Source organism: Crinia signifera, chromosome 6 (genome assembly GCF_055691185.1).
Source record: "Crinia signifera chromosome 6, ASM5569118v1, whole genome shotgun sequence".
NCBI lineage: Eukaryota > Metazoa > Chordata > Amphibia > Anura > Myobatrachidae > Crinia > Crinia signifera.
This window is the reverse complement of record NC_139222.1, coordinates 162,207,015-162,233,494: the sequence shown is the minus strand read 5'-3', so window position 1 is coordinate 162,233,494 and position 26,480 is coordinate 162,207,015. Positions and strand designations below refer to the sequence as shown.

Below are 26,480 nucleotides of genomic sequence, written 5' to 3'. Positions count from 1 at the left end.
TAAATGGACACAAAATAGCTACGTCAGGCATGTCCAAACTATGGCCCTTCAGCTGTTGTGAAACTACAAGTCCCATCATGCCTTGCCACAGTTTTGCTATTAGGGAATGCTAAAACTATGGCAAGGCATGCTGGTATGTGTAGCTTCACAACATCAGGAGGGCCACAGTTCGGACATGCCTGAGCTACTTCAACCAGTTTGATACCGTTTGTCCACGAATTGTTGCAACATCTTGGAGGTAAGTGTTATTGATCTATAACTGAATATTAACAACTTCTTATTTTTTGAGAACATTATAGCAAAAGTATAAGGATTTCACCCATGGCCACTATAAATATACATATTTTTTTCTTACTCTGTGTATTAATATGTTTGCATGGATTTTTTTAAGGTATTAACGTGATTTCGCATTTTTAAATAAAGAACAGCTAATTATCAGAGCTTTCATAACATATTTGTATATATTCTTACTAAACCCTGTTTGAAAGCTGCAGGTAATTAGCTACTTATTGGCACCAGTCCAAATACCTTTCCTTGTTTTTTAACTATTAGAAATGTATTATTATTAAGAGTTATTTATAGAGCGCATGCATATTCAGCACAGAGAATTTACAGCTTTACAGAGAATATTTAAACATCAGTCCCTGCCCCAGTGGAGTTTACAATCTATATTCCCTACCACATGTACGTACACACACACACATTCATTCTAGGGATAATTTTGTTGGGAGCCAAGTAACCTACCAGTATATTTTTGGATTGTGGGAGGAAACCGGAGTACCCGGAGGAAACCCACGTAAGTGCAGGGAGAATATACAAACTCTGCACAGTAGGGGCCATGGTGCTACTCAAACCTATGATCTCAGCGCTGTGAGGCAGTAATGATAACCATTGCACCATCCATGACACTTAAGCCCTGTACACACACATCGATTTGCTTTTGATTTGATGTTAGATTTTATTTTCTATTAGATCTTTCCATTAGATTTGGCATTAGTTCTGTACTTTTGCATTAGAAATCGAATTTGATATACATTCATGGTACATTGTACACATTCGATTTGCTAAATCGAATAGGATATTTCCTTGGCTGCACAGTAGATTTTTCTGTTAGATTTTGTGAAAACGGGAGCTCGCATCGAATCGAATGTATATTGAAAGTGACACAAAAACCATTCGATTTAGTTTAGGATTCGATTTGATTTTGCTTCTATAAGCAAAATCGAATCGAAAATCTGGAAAAATCGATGCATGTGTACAGGGCTTTATACAGAACAAGAATGTTAAAATAAATTGTGGTGATTGTATGTCTGGTACAGAACTGCTTAGTGAAATCCCATTGGAGCTCACCACTGTGTGAATGTCAGTGAAATCAGAATACCCTTCTAACAATGCAGCAATATTGCTACAAGCCGCCTCTGGCAGGTCTGTGTAAATGCAGACTGACTCGTGTATTTGTTCTGTGTGCAGTTCATCTGTGTATCAGGCTGCTTACCTGCAGTGACTTTACTCATTTAGGGGGCTTGTCCATTCCAGCAGTTCTGATTTGATATTGCTGCCTATATTATACAGCCTGTCCTAAGTCTGGGTACACACCAGGACGACTAGGGCCCGATCCCCTCAATCTAGATCCAATTCCGACCAATTGGATGTAGATTGTAGGTAGATTGGGCCCTTTTTTCCCCTGTTCTGGTCCGATCCCGATCCGATGCGAGGCCCCGCGGGTCGGTCGGTCGTTATTCAGATCCTACCTGCTGCAGGTAGGATCTGAAGAACGACCATACAGCCGGGTGCGGGTCGCCATCAGATCGGACCCGCTCACGGTGCACATCGTGAGCGGGTCGTGCCCCCCCGCATCACCGTGAGCGGGTCGGACGAGACACTGACGACCTGCTCACGATGTGCATCGTGAGCGGGTCGTCGTGGTGTGTACCCTACATTAGCTCTCTGTGCTGACAAACCCTGATCTTATCCTGACTAGCCAGTGTAAAGGTGCGTACACACGTACAGATTTTCTGTCTGATCTATCTGGTGGGAACAAAATCCTGGAAATATGACAATCAAAAATTTCCACCCAAATGCAGGAAAACAGAAAAAAAAAAATCTATGCTTTGATAAATTTGCTATATCAGTATGATTTAAACAATTTGTCTGACTTATCACTGTCTGTTTTCAAGTGTTTGGGAACAATTTTTTGATTGTCAGTTGCTCCCATACATTTCCAGGTTTTTGTTCCCACCAGACAGATCAGACAGAAAATCTGTACGTGTGTACGCACCTTTACCATGCGATGCACTAGCTTGCTATTTCCCTGAAGTGTCTGATCCTGGGTATTCCAGCCTATACTGGCTCTGCTAAGAGCTTCTGTTTATGTACCTGTGTTTTCACCCATTTGGCCATACCTCCCAACATGACCCTCTCCAGGAGGGACATATTGCTCTGTTTCTGGACTTTCCCCTTAATGTATGATTACCATCATCTGTGGTAAAACACTTTTCTTATCAATTAACCTGTTTGAAACATGTGATGGTAATCAGATATTAAGAGGGAAGTCCAGGAGCAGAGCATTCTGTCCCTCGAGTAGAGGGTCATGTTGGGAGGTATGCATTTGGCTGTCTGCAACCAGAACTACCCCACAGTCTGGTCATGCTGAATGTCTGTCCATGTTGCTACCGTGTTTACCCCGATAATAAGACACTGTCTTATTTTTTTTTCTTAAACAAAAAACACCATAGGGCTTATTTTAGGGGTAGGGCTTATTTTAATGAACATTGACAGCAAATGTCAAGAAACATGCCCCCAGTCCTTCTTGATACAGGTAAACATACCTCAGTACTCCTTAATAAATATGCCCCCAGTCCTCCATTATATCGGCAAACATGCCCCCAGTCCTCCATTATACCGGTAAACATGCCCCCAGTCCTCCTTACAGTAATAAACATGTCCCCAGTCCTCCGTGATAAAGGTAAACATACCCCAGTACTCCTTTAAGTCTCAATAATGTCCAGCTCTTCTTTGCTGTGACACAGCTCCGTTCTGCAGCCGCGTTATGTGCGCGGTGACGTACCGCACCGCAATACATCCATGGGAATAGAAGCGGCTTCAGAAGAAGCCTGTGCTTTTACCTACACAACGGAGGTGAGGGGGGTTAGGGGTGGTGAGTGGGGGATCAGGGGGGTTAAGCAGGTGTAGAATCTTTTGTCTGAAAGCCAGATAATGAAATTTTACTAGGGCTTATTTTCGGGGTAGGGCTTATTTAGGACTAGTGCCCAAAATCAAGGGTAGGGCTTATTTTCGGGGTAGGTCTTATTATCGGGGAAACACGGTAGTAGCTTCTACTTTGCTATTTAATATATATGTACTGTACTGTCTGTGCCGGTACTAGCAAGCTCTTTCTTATACTGGTCCTGCCTGTCTGTATCTGCCCGCCTGTGCTGGCTCTGCTCCACAGTCCAGTCCTGTCCCTTGTATGCCTGTAATCTATTGTATTTAGACACTGCCTGGGACTATACCACTAACACCATTGTGGTTCAGTACCCAGTGCTTGGTAATTCCATCTCCAGTGCTGTGGTGCTCATATACATCATCTGCCGCAGTGGTCCTGTGCCATTCGCACACAGTAGTGTGCTGAAGTTAGTATTTGTCTCGTGTGTTTGTCTTTGGGTGCATACTGAATGCCAAATATGTTGTTATGTAAGCTTAGGTCTCAGTAGATCTATCCTACAATTAGAGATGTGCACAAGCTACTTTTATTGTTTTGTGAAACGTGTTTTGAAACTGTATCTCTGACAGTGTTTTAGATCTGGATCTGTTCCAAGGCACCACCCTTCAGTGTTTCATGTTTTGGAACTGTATTTAAAAAAAAAAAAAGAACTTAAAAATTGCAAAAATCGCACATTTATTAACCTCAATAACATTATTTCCATTCATTTTCAGTCTATCCTGAATATCTCACACCTCACAATGTTGTTTTTAGGCAAAAAAGGTTGCACCAAGGTAGCTGAATGACTATGCTATGTGACATAAGTGGGCAGCATAAACATGTGGCCCATCTAGTAGTGGCACTGCTGCGGCAGACAGGATGGCAGTTTAAAAAACTAGGCCCCAAGGAGCACATAATGCCAAAAAAAGAGGTGCAAGATGGAGTTGTCCTTGGGCACTCCCACCCACCCTTATGTTTCACAAATAAGACATGAACACTTTAACAAACAAATAATTTCAGCAACACGACTGTGGCTGAAATTATTGGTTTATTTGGGCCTCTACAAAAAAAGAAGCAATTCATCTCTCCCTGTACAAACCGGCTTTACACAAGCAAGATGTTGTCCTCATCCTCAGATTCCTCACCCCCTTTAGTATGTACATCCTCACAGATTATGAATTCTTCCCTGCTAGAATCCAACATTACAGGTCCCTCTTTAGTCTCTTAATGGCAGTACCACTGAACGTAATGGCGTTACCAAAGGACTAGCAGTACCACTGGATTTAACGGCAGTACCAACGGACTTAACAGCAGTACCCCTGGACTTAATGGCAGCACTAGACAGCACCACTGCATTGGACTTATACAGCAGCACTAGACAGCAAAGTACCACAGGACTGGAATGCACGGGACTGTACAAGACACCACAGGACACCACCACTGCCACCCCTGAAAGACACAGAGACCAACTTCCCTCAACCCTCTCCAATGCCAGAGTGAAGATGGCGGCAGTTGAGGGGGACTTATATCAAGTTCGGATGTTTTGCCTCGTTCTGCTAGCCAAGCTTGGGGGAAATGCCGAATGGCACTCAAATCACAGTTCAGATCCCTGCTGTTCAGTAGCGTCCAGATTTCAGAAATCCGGACACACTCATTTCTACCTAAAATATGCAACTACTGAAGCCCTAGATTACAGGATATAAAAATACGCGCAAACAGAACCCAGCTGACAAGAAATGACTTATCTTGTGTGACATTAACAGAAATGTTTCACTGCTTATATATACTGCTTATATATATTTATATCACTTGCATGACAAAATCAATCCTAGTCTATTGTTATACAAGCTTATTAGGTCATGATCAATTGTTACTAGTTTTAAACGGAGTTGCTGGAATTTTCGAACACAAGTTTAGTTGAGGCAGCGAGGGAAAATTGATCATTTACATTTGCCACAAATGACAGCTGTCAGTTATTTTATTAGGATCCGATATGTAATGCCGGCGGTCGGAATCCCGACACTGGAATCCCGACCGCCGAAATCCCGACATGGGGGGGATGTGGAGCGCTCCCCCATGCGGGCTCGCTGCGCTCGCCACGCAGCGGGCCCGGTGCCTCGCTACGCTCGGCACGCTATTTTATTCTCCCTCTATGGGTGTCGTGGACACCCACGGAGGGAGAAAGTTTCGGGATTTCGGCGGTCGGGATTCCAGTGTCGGGATTCCGACCGCGGGGATCCCGACCGCCGGCAAATTGACTGCATCCCTTTTATTATGCTCCTCTTCAGAGCCTTTGGCTCTGCAATACAGTACTTAGTGTTATTAAGGTTAAAACATACCCTTACCAGGTAAATGACAATAAAACTATGCAACTATTGGAACTGCAGGGAAAACAATATAGTTAATGACTACTGTTGAAAGTGAAGCCTCCAATGACCCATGCTACCATTAATTCTAATATTGCTTCTACAGAGTGAAGATCTGACTGATCTTGAGTATTTTCTGACCAGTAGATGCCCATCGTCCCCACAAACATGTCTAGAAGGTTAGGTTGTTCATGCACAAACTCCATACCCACATATTTACTGTATCAGCTGGGATTTACACCAATGTAATAAAAGACCATCTGGAGATATCGATCAATGTACATCACAGCTCAATGACATTGCTGAGTAAACCTGACAAAAGTCTGACACTTGTCGGCGAACTGGGGACTGTTCTTCTATTATAGAAAGCTTCATGCGGGATGGTCAATACAGAGCTCAAATAAAGATAAGATGTTCATCCGTTATTGGAATATGCATATTCCAGAATGCCTGGCTTGTAAAACTGATATGGACACATACTGGGAATTGTAGAACAGACTTTCAGAAGACAGTGATAAAGTCAGTGAACAGCTGTGATGTATGACCAGCAGTACATTAAATTAATGTTTCATTAACAAACTCTCAGAAGCTTTATGGCATTTCTGCAATACAGAACAAAGTAACTACTTTTGCTTTTTGCTAATACTACATTTAGGCATATTGTCTAGTATTAACCCAATTAGATTTCTATCCTGTAATTTTGCCTTTATCTCAGTTGTGAACATCACAATTACACACAACACAAATTGTTTACTCTGATAATCCCAGCTGTCAAAATACAGCAAAAATTATGGAAATTCCACAATCACGTGACAGTATGCCAAATATCCGGTGACAAATTATACAATGACATTTCAGTTAATGGTCCATATTTATTAATTCTAGTTGCAAACTGTTTTTTATCCACTAAGTGCAATACCACATAGAGGGCCCAATTCAGAACTGTTCGCTGGGCTGCGAGTGTTCGGAGGCCAGCGAGCAGGAAGCTGCCACCTGCCGAGTGCAACCCCCCCCCACCCCCACCCCCTGTTCATGGCTTTAAATGCAAATGCAGCCATGCGCACAGGGGAAAAATCATTCGCTATCTAATGATTTTCCCTGCTCGCAGCGCTGACTGAGCCAGGATTTACTCAGCGCTGCAAAAGCCATGGGGAGAAGGAGGTCACTGTTGAGGTCAGTGTCCCTCCCTCCAAATGGCCGAGGAACATCTGCATTTTCTGGGGGACGCCCCCAAAAAAACACACCGGCAGCACGCTCCCAAATCCCAAATGCCTGGAGGGTGTTAATCACCCTGCGAGCAACAAGCGAAGGCTAGCCTTCATTCGCTGCCTCTGGGCGGTTGCGGTAACTGCAGCGTTCAATGCTGTATAGTGCAGGGTTTATTATCTTCATGATATAGTGTTGGCAACTTCATGATACAAATTGCAATTCAGCAAAATCCAAAAACTTAGTTTTCAGTGTTTGCCTGTGTGAACCAACGCCATCCACAGGTGACACTGGTTCCTGATACCCCCAATTTGTGATACGTAATCCTGTATACTGAAGGCTACTGAAGGCCTAGGAGAGGCCCATCTCTGGTACACCTATTCATTCATGCAAATAAAGTGACTCGATTTGTTGCCTATTTGTTCTATCTGATACGCACTATGAGAGTCCCGTGGTCTTTTCGGTTTCATTTAATGTGATTTTAATGTGTTAATGTGTAAGTGTATATTCCCAATTGGCGCACTGGTGCCACTGCTTATTGATCTTGTGACACATATCTTGTTTACACCCTACTACTTGCCCCTTGCCAGAATCCCATTCATCTCCTTATAACCCATAGATTGTAAGCTTGCAGCAGGGCCCTCTTCCCTCCAAGTCACCCAGTTTTGTTTTCATCTACAAATGTAAAGCACAACGGACTCTGCTGCCCTACATAAAAAAACCTGTAAATTAATAAATAAATAAATGACCCTTCTCCCAAAGCACCTTGGCCTTCTTCAGCAGCTGCTGGAGATCCTGCTGAGGCAGCAACCCATGGTTTTTCACAAATGCAGGAACCTCAGGGGGCCTCTGGGTCTCGAAATAAACAGTCCCGTGTACTTCCATGTGCTTGTGTAATACTGCCAGAAACTTTTCTTTTCCCTAAATAAACAGAATATTGCATTTATTGGCAGATCAAGCAATACGCTCATATCAGTAACCACTACACACAGATTACGTGAGCACTAGGCAACAGTAGAAATAAAGAACCACTTATTTGGATCTGTAGATGATCAATACTCAAGTCTTTCTGAACATACAATTCTGGACTAATCGCATAATGTCTACTCAATGCCACCTTTGCAGAGCTATTGCAATACTATACAGGTATTACGGGTAATGCACAGAACTGAGAGGAGTGGTATCGGGAGAAACTAACCATCATTTTAAAAAATCCTAAGGGGCTTAGTCGTGTCTAAGATACATCAGATTCTGTCTGTAGGTAGGAACATGTACATACAATGCAAAAGGTTCTAGTGCCCTGCAGGCAGCCATCTGGATATTACTTTCCACGTACAGTACCCATAAGTAACAGAGATACATTTGCATTTAGTTTTCTTTGCATTTTCCTTTACTTTTCCTTGTTACGGTTTATCTGCTTTTCCCCAGACTTTTCCTTTCTAAATCTCTACAGGCCTACACCCACTGAACATATGACACTACAGCTATGAGGAATGTACAGATCTTTTAGCAATGCAAGATGGGTCATTGCAGCATAGGTTAAACAACTAGAATTAACTGGGGGTGTAGATATACAAGTCATACCTGCAACTGTGCATCATCATCATCATCAGGGGATATTCCAATGGAAAAAGAAAAAGGATATCAGTAACTCAACTATTTGTCAATTGTAATTAAATGGAAACAATTTAGAAACAGACAGACATGACTGAGATGTAGTTAAGTATAGGGATGTGGGGAATGGGGGAGTAGACCGGTGCACAGGTTCAGGTTTTTGATGAACTGTATATAGAGTGAATAAATGTCGATCCACCAATCTATGTTAGACACTGGGTGAGATTTAATAGGATGAGAGATTCAGAAAGTGAGAGATTTTGTGCGAAATCTCCTGGTTTTTTTAAAGCGGCAATCATTTACACGGCAAAATCAGTTTGATTTTGCCGTGTAAATGATTGCCGCTTTAAAAAAACTGGAGATTTCTCACAAAATATCTCACTTTCTGAATCTCTCATCCTATTAAATATCACCCACTGTGTCTCTCTTTTTGAACTCTGTGTAACAATATTTTGAAACTTTGTGAACATCTCCACTTTTACACACTGAATAGAGGTCTATAAGGTATCAACCCGGCACAGAAACCTTCTCCCCAGCCATCAATTTGGTGAGCAAGGAAACCTGAGACAATCTCAGCATAGTTTGCACCCATACATTAGAATCACAAGTGTGGTTCAAAGAATGTGTTTTATGTTTTTGTGTGTATAAACTGTATATGTCTGTCTAGTAACTCGTTTTAACGATATTTAGAAATAAGTTAATTTTTATTACACATAACCTTCATCTTTACACCATCCTCTTATTTTCACGTGTTATACTAGCATTTATTGTTACCACTAGGGGCGTCTCCTGAGTACTCCTAGGTGGCGTTTCTCCCTCTGTTTACCCATGTAATAATTTGTTTAAACCGAGATTATGTCTACTAATCTCCAGACAAGAGTGCCCCAGAAAAAGAGAGTCTTTCCTCTTCCCTATCTTTGAAATGACTGAGATGTAGTCTTTGATACAAAACGGTACTGATAAAATAAGAATAGGTACAGGCATGAGAGACAACTTTTAAAATGATTGACTGCATCATAGGAAACGAAAGTGCTACGGACAGATGTGACTCCAAGCAGCACAAATATCGGACTGGATGAAACACCTACAGCACCCATAGAGCACAGCCCTATAGGAGCAGATAACATAGTTTCAACACGGATTTACACTTTTAAGATTTTAAGGTTTAAATAAATATTTTAAAATGGGTTTAATTCATCAGCTATATGTGGTATCACTATCAGTATGCAGTGGCACTATACTGTATAGAGGACATAATATCATACATACAGCAAATGTACCACAGGGCAGCTCAGCATGCCCAGGGAGATAAGGGAACAAAGGTACATAGTATAAGAGAATAGTAGGCAATGGCAAACTATATTGGAGAGTACAGCCATATTAAATGATCATATACTGTAGGAAAGAAAAAAATTCTAAACTGTAGCTCTTTTGTCACATGCTTACATTTGCATACCTTCCAACATGGCCCATTCCATTAGGTACAAAATGCTCTGTTTCTGGATTTCCTTGCAAGTGGCAGTTACAGAGTTGGGGCTGCAGCACAGTCCAATATTCAAAAGGGGGAGCCAAGCCTACTGCCACCAGTTGATGTGACTGATTCTGGTTCACTTGCAAAAGCAAATTCTCTCTCTAATGCACAAAACCATGTGGGGGGGGGGGGGGGCACCAAGTCAGCCTATCAAAAAAACAAGGATGTCTGAGGATCCTTATTGTACTTAATTCAGGTGGAGGCTGTGGAACTTCTAAGACCTCACCTTTATACTTTCCCTTGAGGCATACTTCCGTATTTTCCTGTCCCCTCCTGGGGGCCTCCAGGGAAAGCAGGGGCCGTGCCCACCTTCCCAGGGGGCTGGGAGGACCACCCGATGTTTGCGAGTCTCCATTCCGGAATGCCTTAAAGGGGTGCAAAGTGGGTATTGTGGCAGTATAGAAGGGGGGGGAGGGGGGGGGGAGTAGGCTGACGTTTTGCCTAAAGTACTGAAAAGCCTTACACCAGCCCTGTGTGCAGAGAGAGTTAGATTTGGGTGGGGTTTGTACTTCAAACTGATATCTATTGCAGTGTAAATATAAAGCAGACAGTATTTACTTATTTGCACAGGAACATAATAACGCCCAAATCTAAATCTCTCTGCACGTTACATCTGCCCCCCATCCCCCTGCAGCGCACATGGTTTTGTCCATTAGAGAGAGAATTTGCTTTCGCCAGTGAACCAGAACCAGGCCATAAGGATGTAGTTTGTTGAGCACGTATGTATACTCCACTCGGGCATTTAGCAGAGCACATTGCAAATATAGGCCTAAGCACAAACTGAACGTACAATGGTGTCCACATAGACCATAACGTAGGTTTGCGTACTTTACAGTGAGATGCAGGTTATCTTGCACATATAAAGAGGCACTGTAAATATTCTAAATGTCCATTATTGTCTTGATTCCTTGGGATCAATGGGCATGGTGACAATTCTCTTGTTATATCCCTGAAAGCTATGCCCTGGCAGATTCATAGGTATTGCCTACCTCTACACCTGCAATGTTTATGGATATACTGTAGGTAAGACATAGGCAGTTGGGGATGGCCTCATTTACCTTCCACATGGCTGCTTCCTTGCCATACACAACTGCCATGTTCCGGACCTTGTTCTGAGCTACCTGCTGACGCTCAGTTTCATTCAGCTCGTCCGTCACAAATCCCATGAAGGAATTATCTGGCGTGTGAGCTGCAGACAAGGGCATATTGTTGAAAAAGTCTATAAGCAGATATAAACCTCACTGTTGCAGTCAATGTAGTGGAATTACAGGAGACACAAAGAAAGTGGATGAACAAAAGCTACAGTACATTAATAACAGAACAACAGGAAGCCAAGTGCAGGGAAGCAGAACAGTGCTATGGATGTGCAATAACACAGGTGAGCATTAGGGAATGGACAGGTACATTAGCAGCAGCCCAAGCCCTTGCTATAACAGAGGCCCAATGATACAGCTCAGTTGTTGACAACAAAAACATTTAGGTGGATGAAATTATAACTATAGTTCTCATTAAATTTGAAAACAATTCCAGCTAGAAGGTACAATTTTCCATCTTAGCAACATCGATTCAGAACCTGCTCGTTCAGGTCAAAATTCGGCCCCCTTCTCTGATGGCGGGGGACTGTGCATGCACATAAGTGGCAATGTTCAGACCCACGCAGCAAGCATAAGGTGAGTTTATCACTCCCCGCGGTGTTCGAATAGTGATTGGTAGCCACAAAAAGGGTGGGCCAGCTCCAGGGAACACAGGCCTTCCACCGCCTGCCTGGTGCGGGTGGATGATGTCATACACGTCAGTACCCGCCTCAAATTTGGAGAAGACCATGGCGTTAATCTGCTTACTAGGCTCTGAATCAGGCACACCCAGATACACATTTGCTTGGTACACTGTATGCTGCTGCAAATTAGGTAAGATCACACACTAGGCAGGCTTTTAAATTTAAACTTTTCCAGCTGTGACCTCATTTTTGGTGGTTCATGTGGCTGGCATATGGGACGGTTAGTTGGTGGGCCATACACACTGCATATACAGTATGTTGATATATCTGCAAGAAATATCAGCATTGCTTCTGCTGCAGGGAAGATCGGATATGATGTCTTTCACAGACATACTGCGAGTTGATGAACTACCGATATATTGTCCGTTGCTAAAACAAACTATATATTGTTCAAATGTGTAACCAGGTTTAGTGTAATGATTGTCAGAAGCCGGTTATGTTACTTTCTTGGACTTGGGAAAGAGCCACAGAGGTGTCTTAGGTCTGAGAGCTGTAGAAATTATTTGATGATCAGCGACCACCGAATGATTTCCTCCCCACACGCAAGCTACGAATGCAAAACATCCATTGGCATGCTTGCGGGGCATCCCACGTACGAGGGGGGGTGCAGGCGGCCGTGCAGGCGTCACTTGATGGACTCGCAAGGCTGCGAAATTCCCAGCCTTGCAAGTTAACCAGAATAAGGTTCATTAGCTCTATTTAAACCTGGTCTCTTAAAACAACCAAAATTCCTGCCAAATATATTATTTAAAAAATTGCACTCCTACCTCACACTTCTCAGTACCCCAGATATCTGATTACAATCAACGTTTTAATTTGTCGACAACTAACACAATCTTGCGCTGTCAATGCTTTATATTCTAGTCATAATTGTTGCTAGGATGATAATGGAAAATGAAATGAAATTAACTTCACAGTCAGTGAGAGAGGTTCATTTACAATTTGTGTTTTTAAAGTGCAGGAAAACTAAAGGAGAAGTTTCGTCAAAAGATAAGAATTGTAAGTCTTATTATAAGCTGACTATAAATTTAAATCAGTATATTACAGGAAATGAAAAACCCATTTACAGTATGTAATGAATTTAATGGTGTTCAGTAGTGGCGGTTTACAGTCTTTGTTTCACTGCTACAATAACTGTTTTTTGTCACTGGGAAAATGCATCTTACACAGAGCGATGCATATGACACTGCACAAGAGCTGCCCTGGGCTATTATGAATCTGCAGTCATTTGTCATAGTATGCCATCTCTGTCATGGAATGTAGGGACTGCAGCCATTTGTATGTCTTTTTTACAGTGCCTTGATTATTATGCAACGGTAACAACTGTTCACTTATATAATCTTAGCAATGAATGGGATACATAATATATAAAATGGATAACTAAGAACTAATGTTGACCAAATCTACACAGTATAACACAGCATCGGGAATACTACTGCTTTATTCCACATTCATGGCTTTTTACTAATTTATAGCTGGGTACACATTAGAGCATAGGTCGCCCGATCTGGCAGATGTTACCAACATATCGGGCCAATGGGGGATGTCGTTAGCGAGGGCCATGCTTGATCCCGCTGATGCTGCATGCATTAGCAAGTGTGTATGCACTTGCCGATGATGGCTTCCCCACTGCCAATGTCCTGCTGGCAACACATCATATAGAGTGTACCCAGCTTAATGTTTAAAAGCAACAATTCCCCCTTAGATGACAGTGCACAATAGCAATGAAAACACATATTATAGACCAAAAAATACTGAACATGTATATATGCCATGTAGCATGCTAAACACAATGTCCTTCCCCCCCCCAGAGCTATCTTCCCAAACTTACGAAACATGGTCATGAACTGTTTGGGGTGAAGATTCCAGTATCCCCAGTTTGTGCGATAGCCGTGGAGTGTGGCATACTCTTCGTGGTTATAAGCCGGCTCTGTCCCAAATGTGTCCACCACACGTAGACGGCACCTGCAGGAGGGGGGTATTCATGGTGTGGACCCTTTATAAGGGATCAAATGTCTGTGTGTGCTAAAGAGCAGGTCTATTTGTTTTAGGGAATGGCATAAATCAAAATGACAATAGGAAACTATGGGAATTAGTACATGGGATTTGTCTGATAGCAAATTGAGGTCTTACAGGTTGTGGATCTATGCGATGCCACATATGAGGCCTGATTCAGAGTGAGCTGCAGTTCAGCGAGGACCGCAACATTTTGTGGGCACACTACTAAAGTGCAAGTCATTTTCGAGAAGTGATTTTTGGAGATCTGTGCATGGGTCTGAATCAGACCCATGTGCAGATCCTTGATTTATGGAGATCTGTGCATGCATGCACATACCAATGCGCAAGCACTTAAACTGCGGACCCGCCGTGAGCACAACTTAAGTAGTGATGGCGGGTGTTGACCACACGATGGGGGGCAGCAACAGACAGTTGCAGGGGCATCGACGCTGTTTTTTGCAGGATAGGTCTGACAATGCAGGTGTGTCCAGACCTCCAGGGGGCAGGCCTGCATAATGTCATACACTGCTGAGGCGACCCAAAACCTCGCCGGCCTGCTTCTGTCTTTGCAGCTAGTCTTATCGGACAGAGGTCTGCTGGTCATGTGTGAATACGGCTGTGTAGCGAAGCGCTCATACTCAAGTGATGTGCCCCCAAAATTTTGCTGCCACATTGCAGAGCGGGACACGGCGAATCCTCGCTAACGGCAACACACTCTGAAATAGGCCCACGGTCATGTGTCAGAGTCACAGGTCATATTTCAGTAAGAAGTCAGGCTGCCCCAGATACAGTACAGCTGGGTGCATAGTCCATATCTGGGGCTGTGGCCTCCATTTACACTACTTTCTCACCTGTATTTCCTGAAGGACAGTCCCATGTGCTGCTTCATTTGCTGCATGCCATGATAGTCTGTGTAAATGAGATCAAAACCTAGAGGTTCTGTCAGTGGGCAATTTCCCCTTCCGGGTGGGACACCTAAGTAGCTGAAACATGGAATAAAGCCTGAGCAGAGCATAACATTCTTAGGAGATACAAGCTCGTCACATACTGTACATGCACAAACTCACTGTACATTCATCAATGTCTTTTTAAAGGTTGGATGATCCTTTGTATGAAAAAAAAGGATGAATGAAAGAGGATATTATTCAACACCAAGATAAGCGTAAATTGGATTTTGTTGCTAAACTACAATTTATCTTCCTAGCCTGACAATCACAGAATAGTCCAATCATTTAACATTACTTTAAAATGGTTGCCTACCCGTCCACATTGCAGGTACGGCACAGCTAAGCTCTAATACTGGCATCAATGATAAATATCATGCTCAGGTAGCAATCGATTGCATGGTTGCTATACTCACCTCTGCAATTCTTTCACAGACACTGTTATTTTTAGACTGTGGCCTAACACATAGAGAGCCGCAAGGATATCTGCCCACTGCACCATCTCCCCCAGAGGTCCTCCTTTCAGCACCCTAGGACTGAACACATCACCAGACTCCTCTGTCAGAAATCCAATGTGGACAAGGATCTGGAGAGATATTGAATAGGAGGTGATTAAAATCTAGCTAAGACACCAAACAAATGAAAGGTAGGTACATTATGTATATATAGGGGTTATTTAGACCTGATTGCAGTCCTGCAATTTTGAAAGGCAGCCGATTATAGATCAGCTGCACATTTTGTTTATGGTCGACCATTCAGTGTCGACCTACTGTTTTAATACGAGAAGTTTTTTTTGCTTCTATGAAATGTTTTACACTAGTGTTTCTACAAATCCTTTCCCTTATACTCTTCAGCTGGGTGCTTTTTCCCTTACCCTACATAATGCAAATTGTACTAAGGCTAGTGTTATATAACAGTATTGAACAATTTACAACATTAAAATATGTCACATGAGGTGCACTAGAAAGATTCAGATTAAATCTTATAATCTCATAAAAACAAACCATTTTTAAAGATAGAAATTGAGAAACTTGTACAATGAAAGCTTTTCCTACCTGTTTCTGCTCCTTTGGTGTATTATTAATCCTGACCTCCAACCTCCGAGCAGCCAGCAGCCACTGAGCCTCTAGCCTCCTAAGCCTCTTCTTCATAAAAATCAGAGAGTCTTTGCCAGTTCCCATTAGGTCGACAAGAGAGGAGAGCTCTGTGCGGAAGGCAGCCTTTGAAGAACACAAAGGGCTTATGAGGCAGAATATTGCAGAGGTTATAGAACTCTGGACATTAGCGTATAGTTACTGCACTGTATGATGCAGGTTAAAATATTCTATTAGAAACACGAATATGCTTTTTCCAGGGCTCACTTATTGTACCACATTCTGTAGTGGTGTCTTTCATTATATATACCATGAATTCCAATTTATACCTGCTTTTTGGGGCGTGGCTTGAAAAAAGGATTAATAGATTGATTTCTCCAAGGAAGCACTGGACAAAACCATTCCACCTCACTAAGGTACACGAGAAAGGAGCACTCTGTGCCATCCACCCCATAGAAAGCATAACAGGGGTCGGACGTCCACCGTGATCGCATCCACTAAAACACAGAGCACAGATAACATGGGATCATGAGAGGACAGGCAATGCAAACAATAAGACGGCCCAGTAGTAACAACTGCCTGCTCACTAACCAATGCTAACTATTTGTATTACATTTTGTATATGGAATATTGCTGGACTACAAATGCAGTGAGGGATGTCAAATGTTATAGTGTGAACTCTTACACCAAGTTATAAAAGCTGTACTGCTGTAATAGCTGTTGCCTTGTTCTGCATCGCCAAACACTCATACTCATTACCACCATACTCCCACACAGAAGGTAATCTGTGCCATAGAGGTTGCCCAGACAGGTTATATAAAACATGGCAACCCTGGCTTGACCATTGCTAACATTAATAGCAATCTTTCTGTTTCCATAGAAGAGGCTTTTGTTATATAAAACCGTGATTCAGGCCCCGCTGTTTTATTATGAAGAGGGGAGTGGATGAAGGCGTTATGGCATATGTGTCATAGTAATAATGTTATTTCAAAAGGTTGATAGCCTATTTATTGATATATATTGTAGATTAAAGTGCTATGTCCGGTCCTTAAATTCTAATAATGTATCCTTAACGGTAAATATGTCAGTTTCTTTTAAATGTAACTTAACACTTTCATCCACTCGCCTCTTGATATATTGTACATATTTTTTTGAAATGTTGTTAATGTGTGGACAGATGAGCTGATTTCTTAGGTGCTCAACTTTGTCACTGTTGGCAGGGGTATTAGTTACTACAAGGGGAGTGTAATCTCCTTATAAATTGGTGCCATAAGTTTGTATTGTATTTCTACATTTATCTTGACTATTTGATACTAGAACATACCTCTACTTTTCCCAAGCAGTCTGGGAACCAGGGGTCCCTTGGAATGTCGCAAAGATCCCTCTGACCTTCAAGCACTAAAACATACATTAATTAATATGACATATAGACATGAGGCACTCAGAAGGTGTTTACATTCTGTGTTGTAATGGCTTAGTACTGCTAACTCTGCCTGCATTTGCTTGTTTCTTATTCAGGATCGGATTCTGAGTTGGACGCAATGCCAGTAATCATGCTAATGGTCAATGCTATAGAAGTGCACATGAGTCTAAAGCCCCCCTTACACGGTCCGTTCATCGGATCCGTTCTGTACTTAAACAGCACACATCGTATTGGATCACATCCCTTGTGCATGCATTGTTATACAAAACATCCATTCGCACGCATGTGAGAAAACTCGGCATGCGGGCGGGGGGCAGATGTATGGGCGGCGTTTGGTGGACTCTCAAATACGCAGCTTGGCAAGTCAAACAGTATAAGGTCCGAATTCGCTAAAAAGTCTCACAGTGCATTGGTCCCATGGTGTGAGTGTATAGAGTTCCAGGACTGATAGAGAAGCACAGTTTTAGAAATGTTTGGGATATGTACTGGGCATTTCTGGGCAGTGGCTAGAAGATGGCTATTTAGATACACCGAGATGTCTTATGGGACGGCCATGGGTTTGTCTCAGAATGGACTATAAACACCTACACTGGAGGCCATACTGTGATGGATAATCTGCATCTAGCATAGGACTGGTGCAAGTTCCAATGGTGCATCCAATGGTTAAAGACATGCAAAGAGTATGCCCTTGCACATTCAGACACATGCTTGTATACAAGGAATGGGTTTATACCAGTGTATAGCATTAGATAGCAGACGCAGCTGTGGGAAAAGAAGCACACATAGCTGCTGTATCTCACTTAGAGCCAGCCACTTAGTGCACCCTAGAGGCTAAATAGATAACCTGTAATGTGTCTAGTTCTTATCAGATACAGTGGTGAGTTTAACAGCAGAAGCATAAAAGTGGGATGGATGTCTGAATGGCCTCCCCAAGATCTTGGGGGGTTATGGCGACCTGGGTTGGGTCAGAGATTAATAGTCTAATTAATCAGTAAAAAAAAATTAAAAAGCAGCTCAAGAAGCCAACAAGCTGCCGCAGACATTTTCATTATATATTTCAACAAAGTTGTCACGGAGATCCACATATCATATGGAGGTCATATCTAGTTATCTGGCATGCCTCACCTTTCCCTCTCAAGAGGCTGTTTCGCAGGATCTGATCCACTTTGACTGCAATGTCAGACACATTCTGAGCAATAGCTTGAATCTTCTCCATCAGACCCATTGACTGCACGCTGCAAGACATATACACGCAGTGCGAGTGACATGCAATGTCATTTATGCTTTCTAGTCTACGTCGGTTTGACTGTAATGTTAAGTTTGCCCCACATTTTTTGCTGGTCAAATACTTCCAATCTGCTCTGGAAATGAACCTTAGGAATGTTAGGGACCCACCAGATGAGGTCACCAAGCCATGGTAGGCGGGCCCATAATATTGGCCAAAAACTATACTAAGAGCCTCAATTTCACATTCCGGTAATTGTTTTTGTTCTTTACTGCATGCACTGGCGTTTTCTCAATGTTTGACATAAGAATGGAAGGATGCCACCACAATCAGATGATGTATTTCTATTTACTTATGGAATTATGATTAATGCATTTTCAAATATTTCATAGTGGACATTAGATGCAGTTAAAATTCCTCATTCAGCTGGCATTATAGAAGCAATATAAATGTTGAAAAGCTGAATTGTTCACAAACAAATTGTCTTTAAGAAAAGGGGCCCACACATGTAGCAATTACAAAATGCCCCTTCATTGCTCCGTGTGTAGGAGCCATAGCGATAGCGATGCGCGGCCCCGACCATCAGTATTGCCTGGGCCCTGGCGATTAATATCCAGCAAGCTGGATATTAATCGGTCAGGGCCAGTTTTCTCACCGGAGAACTCTGGCCCTGACAGATCGCTCAGCACACATCACTGACACACAGCTGTGTGCCGAGCGATCTTGCTGAGTGTTCTGAGCGGCGATTTAGTATCGCTCAGAACGCTCATCACATCTCCCCGTGTGTAGGCCCAAAAAGAAAAGAAAATCAGACAGAGGGAGAAATGTATCCAAGCTTGGAGAGAGCTAAAGAGGAGAGATATCGTGCTAACAAATCAACTTCCCATCATCATTGTACAGGCTGTGTTCAACAAATGACAGAATCTGTTTTATCTGTTTTAAACTTTATCTCTCTCCAATCTTTGATAAATCACACTCATTTACATATTACAATAACAAGGTTTATAGATACTTCATACTGATAGAGCTTACACAGGGCTCACATGGCTGCACAGTTCTCCCCATTAAGTAATGTTGTATAGACAACGCCAAGCATGCTTTGTTGCAAAGCCAGAAAAGACAAGATTCCAGACGCTGGCACAGAACTGTCAGGATTAGTAGACAGGCACTGCACACAGTCTGTTTATATCTCCTAGTGGAGGAGTGAAGTGACAATTCCCTTTTACACTGATCATCTACCTTTTCCCACTCTACTGTAAAACTGTGCCATAAATAAGTAATTGCCGGGCCAGATAGAGAATAAGGTAGGTTTGTGAGCACATATTGTACAGCCTGGTGACAGTGCACTATTCTGTGAACATTACTGGATTTGTGCTAGCACTTTATTATTCCATGTTATATACAAATAAAGTTACAGACCTGTCCAATGTGAAGTGTCCTGTGTCCTCTATCCTCCGAGACTCGCTGGCATTTTCCAGTCTTGCTAAAATGTCCATCCTCCTCACCAGGGTCTCTAATATGTCATTCATTCTGCGCAAGGCTCCTCGAGACTCTCCTGAGCCCAGAACTGAAACAGACATACTTACATTACAGCCACCTAGCTGCCCTGCAATACTAGGCCAAGTCGGAAGAATTTCTATGATTAGACAGTTGGGATTAGTCAGACGTGAAAAAAATCATGTTGACCTGTTAACTATTGACCTAGCAATTGTCGACCTAATGCTTGTGTCGTCCTTAGCCATGTCAACCTTCTGTGGTTGACCCAATGCATATCGACCTAATATGTGTAGACCCAATGACCCATACCCATGTTGGACATAGATGGGCATGGTTTTACAGGGCTGCAGGCTGTCTCTTTGGCCCTTATTCTGGTCCGTTCGCAAGGGGTCCGATGTTCGGCGTATGCGCATTTCTGTGCATGTGCATACGCACCCAAGATAGCGGGCGGGGGGCGGAGAGGCGTGTGGGGCAGCATTTCCGGCCCATTAGCATATGGGAAAGCCCAGCATTTTAATAGGCCGATGGCGCAGATGCAGAGGGCGGGCCGCTGTAATCAAAGTATGTCAGCTGCCCACCCACTATCCCGAGCGTCCACACATATATAAGTGACTTCAGAGTCACTTTATGTGTGCCTTCGCCATCATTCAATGGTCGCCGACTATCGAATGAAGTGGGCGGATCCCACAAGGCTGCAAATGGATGTTACACATTCGCAGGCCCTGCAAGCGAATTGCCCGTGCGAATGTTGGGCCGGTGTACCACCATTCGCAAGGTGGGGTTTGGTGAACTCGCAAGGCTGCAAATTCGCAGCCTTGCGAATTAACCAGAATAACCCCCTTTGTCCACTGGAAAAATGACGGTACGCAGATCTGAAAGTCTGCTACTGTGACCTGACTTCAACCCCAGTAATTATCATTCAAAACGAATAAATGCTGTAGTCACAGAAGCAGAAACACATAGCAATTAAACGTTCTTTTTTTATAGGTACAGCAGGTAAGCAACATATGGTATGCCACCATGAGAAGTGAGGTCATTCGTATTTTATAATGAAGAGTCATTGAAAGCACTGTTGAGCGCTGGCACAGCAATGAATGCATGATTTATCAACAGTGTGGAGATGTGCCTAGCATAGCTACAGCTGGCTCGCACAACATTCAGTCCTTATGTTGTCCACTGTAATGCAAGATGTGCATAACTGTACCGGGCAGATGTAATAAGCCTACAGCTCTATACACAATATATCGTTATCAATAACGATATTGTTAACGATATATATTGTTAATATCGTCTAGTATGTATGCTCAATGTTGATAATGATGCGCACTCCCGCCATTGTCCTCCGTCATCTGAAAACGTAGCTCAATCTTGACTAGATCGTCAACTTTTGCATGTACGGATGGGACCCTGATGAGGTCAATAAACAATATTGTTAACTATATCAATCAGTGTGTATGCGCTATTAGAGAGTGATAAAGTGGAGAAAGTTAAACTACATCCAATCAACTCTTACTGCTATATTACAGGCTGTGTTTGTAAAATGACAGAAGCGGATTGGTTGGAAGCTCACCAAATCAGTCGCTCAGGAGATTGCAATCATCCAAAGATACCACTTACAGCCTGCCGTGTCAGGGAAATACATTTCCCCCAAGGATAAACCTCAATATACCTGTATATAAGTTACAAATATGTGGATAATCCTGCCAGATCTTGTTGGAGAATCATGAATTCTGTTAGACTCTGACTGATTCAGAGTAAATTATGTCTATAGTTCATAAACAAGCTTGTACAGTACATCCACCAGCATAGGACAGAATGTTTCATCACAAGTAAATGGACCATGGTACATAGCAGTCTCTAAGATTATCATGGTGAGTTGGAGAGAAAATTCCTGATGAGCAAGCAATGATGTTCTGCTAAAAACATCCTAACTGTACCTATTTGTGCTTCTGAAGCCTTGAGGGAAAATCTGTTGTGTGTTTGCTTGTTTGGGCCACAGAGACTCTTTAAACAGCTGCACGGCTATGTAGGGTATATTCTCAGTGACTGTGTAATGCTTAGTGCACTAATTACTGCACAGATACAAGCACCAAACTTCCCTCAGTGCCAGCCCCCATCTGTAAAAACAAGAAAAATGCTTGAGGGGCAATTCTGCTCTCCCCCTGTCAACATTCTCTTAACATCTATATAGCTATCACTGCAGTACCCGGAGCCTGATCTCACCCCAAGGAAAGGGACATCTGTATCTAAAGGCAGGACTACATTGAATCAGGGATATTAGGAATGAATCCAAGTACCCAAGCAGTCTGTGTTTATAGGAAACAAAAGGAATATTGAGGCACTGACTCTATCCATTTCACATTGTGCGGATTCAATCACAGCCACAACATCCAGAAATGACATCACACAAACGGTACCAATGCAACTTCTGTCTCTAAAGACACTGGAGACTCATTAATTTCAATAATCCATAAAATGTTACTCTGCTTAGTAAACTCTGTTACTCATATGCAATGTGACACAGTGACAGAGGACAGGACAAATTTTTAGGACATAGAACCCATTCTCTGTCTGCAGGGTGACATACTGACACAGACAGTGCTCATACATTAAACATGTAGCTGTGTGTATAATTATTACTCTCTGCTTGGATTGTGCTGCAGATTTTCTTGCTCTCTCCTCATGACTCTGAGTCCCTAGGGGCTCTGTCGGTCCTCATAAGTTGGGGGAGGGAGAAATTGCTGGAGGGGTTTATAAAGTTGTCTTTGATTCCAATTCTCAACAGCTCCCAGAAGAGTTTAAGCTGCTGTGGCAATATCCCCCCTCCCTTCCGCCTGAAGATTTCATTATCTGAGCAGCGGAGTATGAGAATGGAAATCTGTGTACAGCAAGCTGCTATAGTACATGGGTATGTGTGTGGTTTGCGTTATTATGCCTGTGGTCAATGACTATGTGTGTTCGATAGCTTGACCATTATACTTCATCTCTGTGTATCTATCATCAATGGGGTTTCTATTTTCTGAGTATCCAGTCTGATCACAGCAACACCACGTTTTTTCATAAAAGGTTCAAGTTCCCTACGTTTTGCACTTACTATAATCCTAACACTCAAGTCATCTGTATCTTGAGACCTGCTCATTAGCAGCACCAACAACACGTGTGCCATGGTTATGCCAGTGAAATAAACTTACCTATGATGATGGAGAATATGAAAGCTGTTGGATAAGGCACTAATACTCTGGACATTCTGGTAATTAGTTGCACTTTTACTGAACGTTCTCAGCTTAAAATCACTGGGATACAATAATCCTTAAAAACTGGATTTAAAAGACTATGTGGACTAGGCAGTAAGCCTTGGGAAGAGATAAAGTGGGCGGAGATAAATTACCAAGCAACCAGCCCCTGTCATTTTTCAAACACAGCCTCTAACATGGCAGCTAGGAGCTGATTGGCTGATACTTTTTCTTCATTCACTTTAACTTATCCAAGGCTTAGTACATAGACCTCTAAAATAGAAGGTTTAATATGACCTTTATTGTACCAGTGTGCAGACCAGATATATGTTGTGATACTGTGCATTTATATACACATCTTGCCATTGATATTTAAAGTGTGTTATTGTTTTGTACTGTATGTTGTATTAAATATTATATTTGATAATTTTCTGTATTTTAAAGCAATGCTTTGGACAACTAAGCACATCCTTTTTTCAGGCAATTTGCATGGAGAGCACTAGTCCTGTCCTTATTTGTGGTGAATTATGGGGCTAATTCAGAAAGCCCCGCTACAGTGTGGAAATCGCTGTTCTGCGTTTTTCCACCCATCTGCACATGCATGCACACGGCAGCGCGCATGCATGAGCACTTAAACTGGGGTTGCATTCAGGTAAATGTGCCCGCAGTCTAAGTGCCGGAGGAAGGCTGTGACAGGGTGTTTTGTGGGCATCAAGATGGTGTTTGGGGGGGGGGGGGGCATGGCCTGGAGAACAGATGCATGTCTTGTCTTTTTGCGGGGCGGGTCACAACGGCTACATGACATCCTACACAGCCACTGAAATGGGAGAAGTGGCAGCTTGCTAACTGCCTTTGCAGCTAGGCCCCAATGATGCTGCGCTATAGAGTGAAGCGTTCACATTTCAGAAATGCCATTTCAAGTTTTTCTAATCGCATTGCAGGGAGGGACCTAGCATGCAGGGCGGCCTCCATCTGCGGCGGACGGCATTGCCTTTTGCTGGGAGGCTCCCCGCATTCTAGTGGAAGGAGTTTCTGCCAAAACCACAACTCATGCTGAATTAGGCCCAATATCAGGCGTAGATCAGATTCCCTTACACCCAACTGAATTAACTTGTGAGTGTTCAGCAACTCCCCCAATTAAAAAAAAAAAAGTTAACTATTTTTGGTACTTGTGTATTTGCCGGGCGCCCACTAAGCTATTTGCCCGGCTATTTGCTTAGTGGGCTATTCTGCGTAGTGAAATCGCATCACTTTGTACGGCACATTTCCGTGCCATGAGATGGGATGCGATGCAATCTCACTAGTTAATTTATTCACTGCACCCTGGAGGCGCATTGCATGTCACGCAAAATTGCATGCGATTTTGTGTGCGTTGCAATTTAGAACAACACCCCCAGTGTACATGTCTATGTGATGTAATGTAATGTAATGATATATATAGCACACCCCCACTATTCACGTCACCCCGAAGCGTGGCAAGCCCCGCGTTACGAGTCCTCCCGACCCTTTTCATTCCCGTACTATCCACGTTGGCGTGGAGTTGATTTTATAAAGTGTGTCGAGCACTGTGAGCGGACACGGAACACATGTAAAGTAATCCACGTGTTATGCTTGCCGCTAGGCACAGTGTGTTGGGAACCGGGAACAGGGAACGGGAGATAAGGCGTGAGCCCGCAGCCAGGACCGCCGGTTAGGACGGCCACAGCGAAACCTACACTCACTCTGTTGAGTCCCCCGGGTAGATGGAATGCCCCTGCAGAGAGCTAGGCTTCACCTGTAGCCGCCGCGTCCGAAGGAGCTGGTTAAGCCGGCTCCGACCCCGATGCAGCCAGGTGTTAAGAGGTGACAAAGGGCAAGCGATCACCAGGGGGTAGCACAAGAGGACAAACTAGCTACCGGACCTAGCTGGAAAAGGACCCCTGACTGACCGGCACCAGGCCAAGGACGGGATAGTGCGACCCAGAGACAATGAGGACGGGGAACACCGAATGAATACACAAGGAAAACTAGCTTCCCCAAAGCAGGGTACAGATGGAAAAAACGGGGACTCCCCTGCCTAAGGAAACTAAGGGCGCAAGAAGGAAGACACAGGAGGGAAATGGATAAAACAGACACAAGGGAGGTACCACGGAGGGACTGAGGTCACGGCGGACCCAATCCCAAGAATAAAGAATAACCAGGCTCCAAAGGAGCACTTACGTGGCCCACCAAGGAATGGAAGATGTGGAACCAACGCAGCCTTCTGCCAGGGATGAGATGGAGCGACCACTGGAAACAGGATACTGGAAGCAGACAGAATATCCAGGAATCCGACGCTGGAACAAGCAGGCGGATATCAGGACTGGAGCAGACTGACAAGCAGCAACACCAGGGACCGGATACATAAGCTGGGAGCTATAACCGGCGACATATTGCCAGCGTTCACCCCTTAAAAGGGGTGACGCCGCCAATCAATGGCCGCCGTCCAGACCAGCCCCCTAATTAATAATTTTCAGGTGGCCGAGCGGAGATATTCTTTCCTCGGCGTCCCCTGTTGCCGGGCAACCGCTGAGCGGCTGCAGTGGCACGCCGAGGACGTGAGGACGCGCTCCCCCGGCGGGCGGAAGTGACCTCGCGCCGCCGGGCGGAAGCGCACAGTGAATGCTCGGCAGTGCTGGGCGGAAGTGCTCTGTGCACCGCCCGAGCACCGTCCCCCGGCCGCCGGGCATCCCGCGGCCTGACAGTACCCCCCCTAGATGAGGGGTCGACAAACCCCTACCACCGGGTTTGTAAGGAAATTCCCTAAAGAATGACCTCTTGAGATTAGGGGCATGCAAATCTTCATCCGGGACCCAAGATCTTTCCTCAGGACCGAAACCCCTCCAATGAACTAAAAACTGAAGAGACCCTCTCAGCAACTTGGAATCCAGTATCTTTTCTACACGGAACTCCTGCTGTCCCCGAATCATCACGGGAGTGGACCTGGCAAGAATAGGACGAGGGAACTTTCGTGAAAAGAATACTGGTTTGAGCAGAGAAGCATGAAAAGTGCTGGCGATTTTGAGAGACTTGGGTAGCAGAAGACGAAAAGCCACCGGATTAACTCTCTTGACAATCCGATAAGGACCAATATATTTGGGCCCTAACCTTGCCGACGGTTGATGGAGTTTGATGTTTCGAGTGGATAACCACACCCAGTCTCCCACCTTAAACCGACAAGGCCGTCTGTCCGCCCACAATTTTTCCTTAAAAGCTGCTGCTTTAAGTGCCTCATGGGTTCTCTTCCATACAATCTTCAGACGAGCAACTGCAGAAGACGGAGGGCTAGGGGTTTCGGGTCCTAACGCATTGGCCCGGGGATGATACCCGTATACCACGAAAAAAGGTGAAG

General features: G+C 43.7%; 1 protein-coding gene across 1 annotated transcript in view; it reads right to left on the bottom strand.

Moving 5' to 3' along the window:
- The window catches only part of MGAT5B (alpha-1,6-mannosylglycoprotein 6-beta-N-acetylglucosaminyltransferase B), a 110,939-nt gene that overhangs the window by 38,718 nt on the left and 45,741 nt on the right, over positions 1–26,480 (bottom strand). The window contains exons 4-14 of the mRNA XM_083147861.1: positions 19,800–19,947; positions 18,281–18,390; positions 17,057–17,130; positions 16,062–16,229; positions 15,694–15,858; positions 15,055–15,224; positions 14,546–14,677; positions 13,528–13,661; positions 10,978–11,108; positions 8,359–8,364; positions 7,540–7,695 (exon numbers count right to left, since the gene is read on the bottom strand). Coding sequence (XP_083003987.1) covers positions 7,540–7,695; positions 8,359–8,364; positions 10,978–11,108; positions 13,528–13,661; positions 14,546–14,677; positions 15,055–15,224; positions 15,694–15,858; positions 16,062–16,229; positions 17,057–17,130; positions 18,281–18,390; positions 19,800–19,947 — 1,394 coding nt within the window. The remainder of the gene's footprint in view (positions 1–7,539; positions 7,696–8,358; positions 8,365–10,977; positions 11,109–13,527; positions 13,662–14,545; positions 14,678–15,054; positions 15,225–15,693; positions 15,859–16,061; positions 16,230–17,056; positions 17,131–18,280; positions 18,391–19,799; positions 19,948–26,480) is intronic.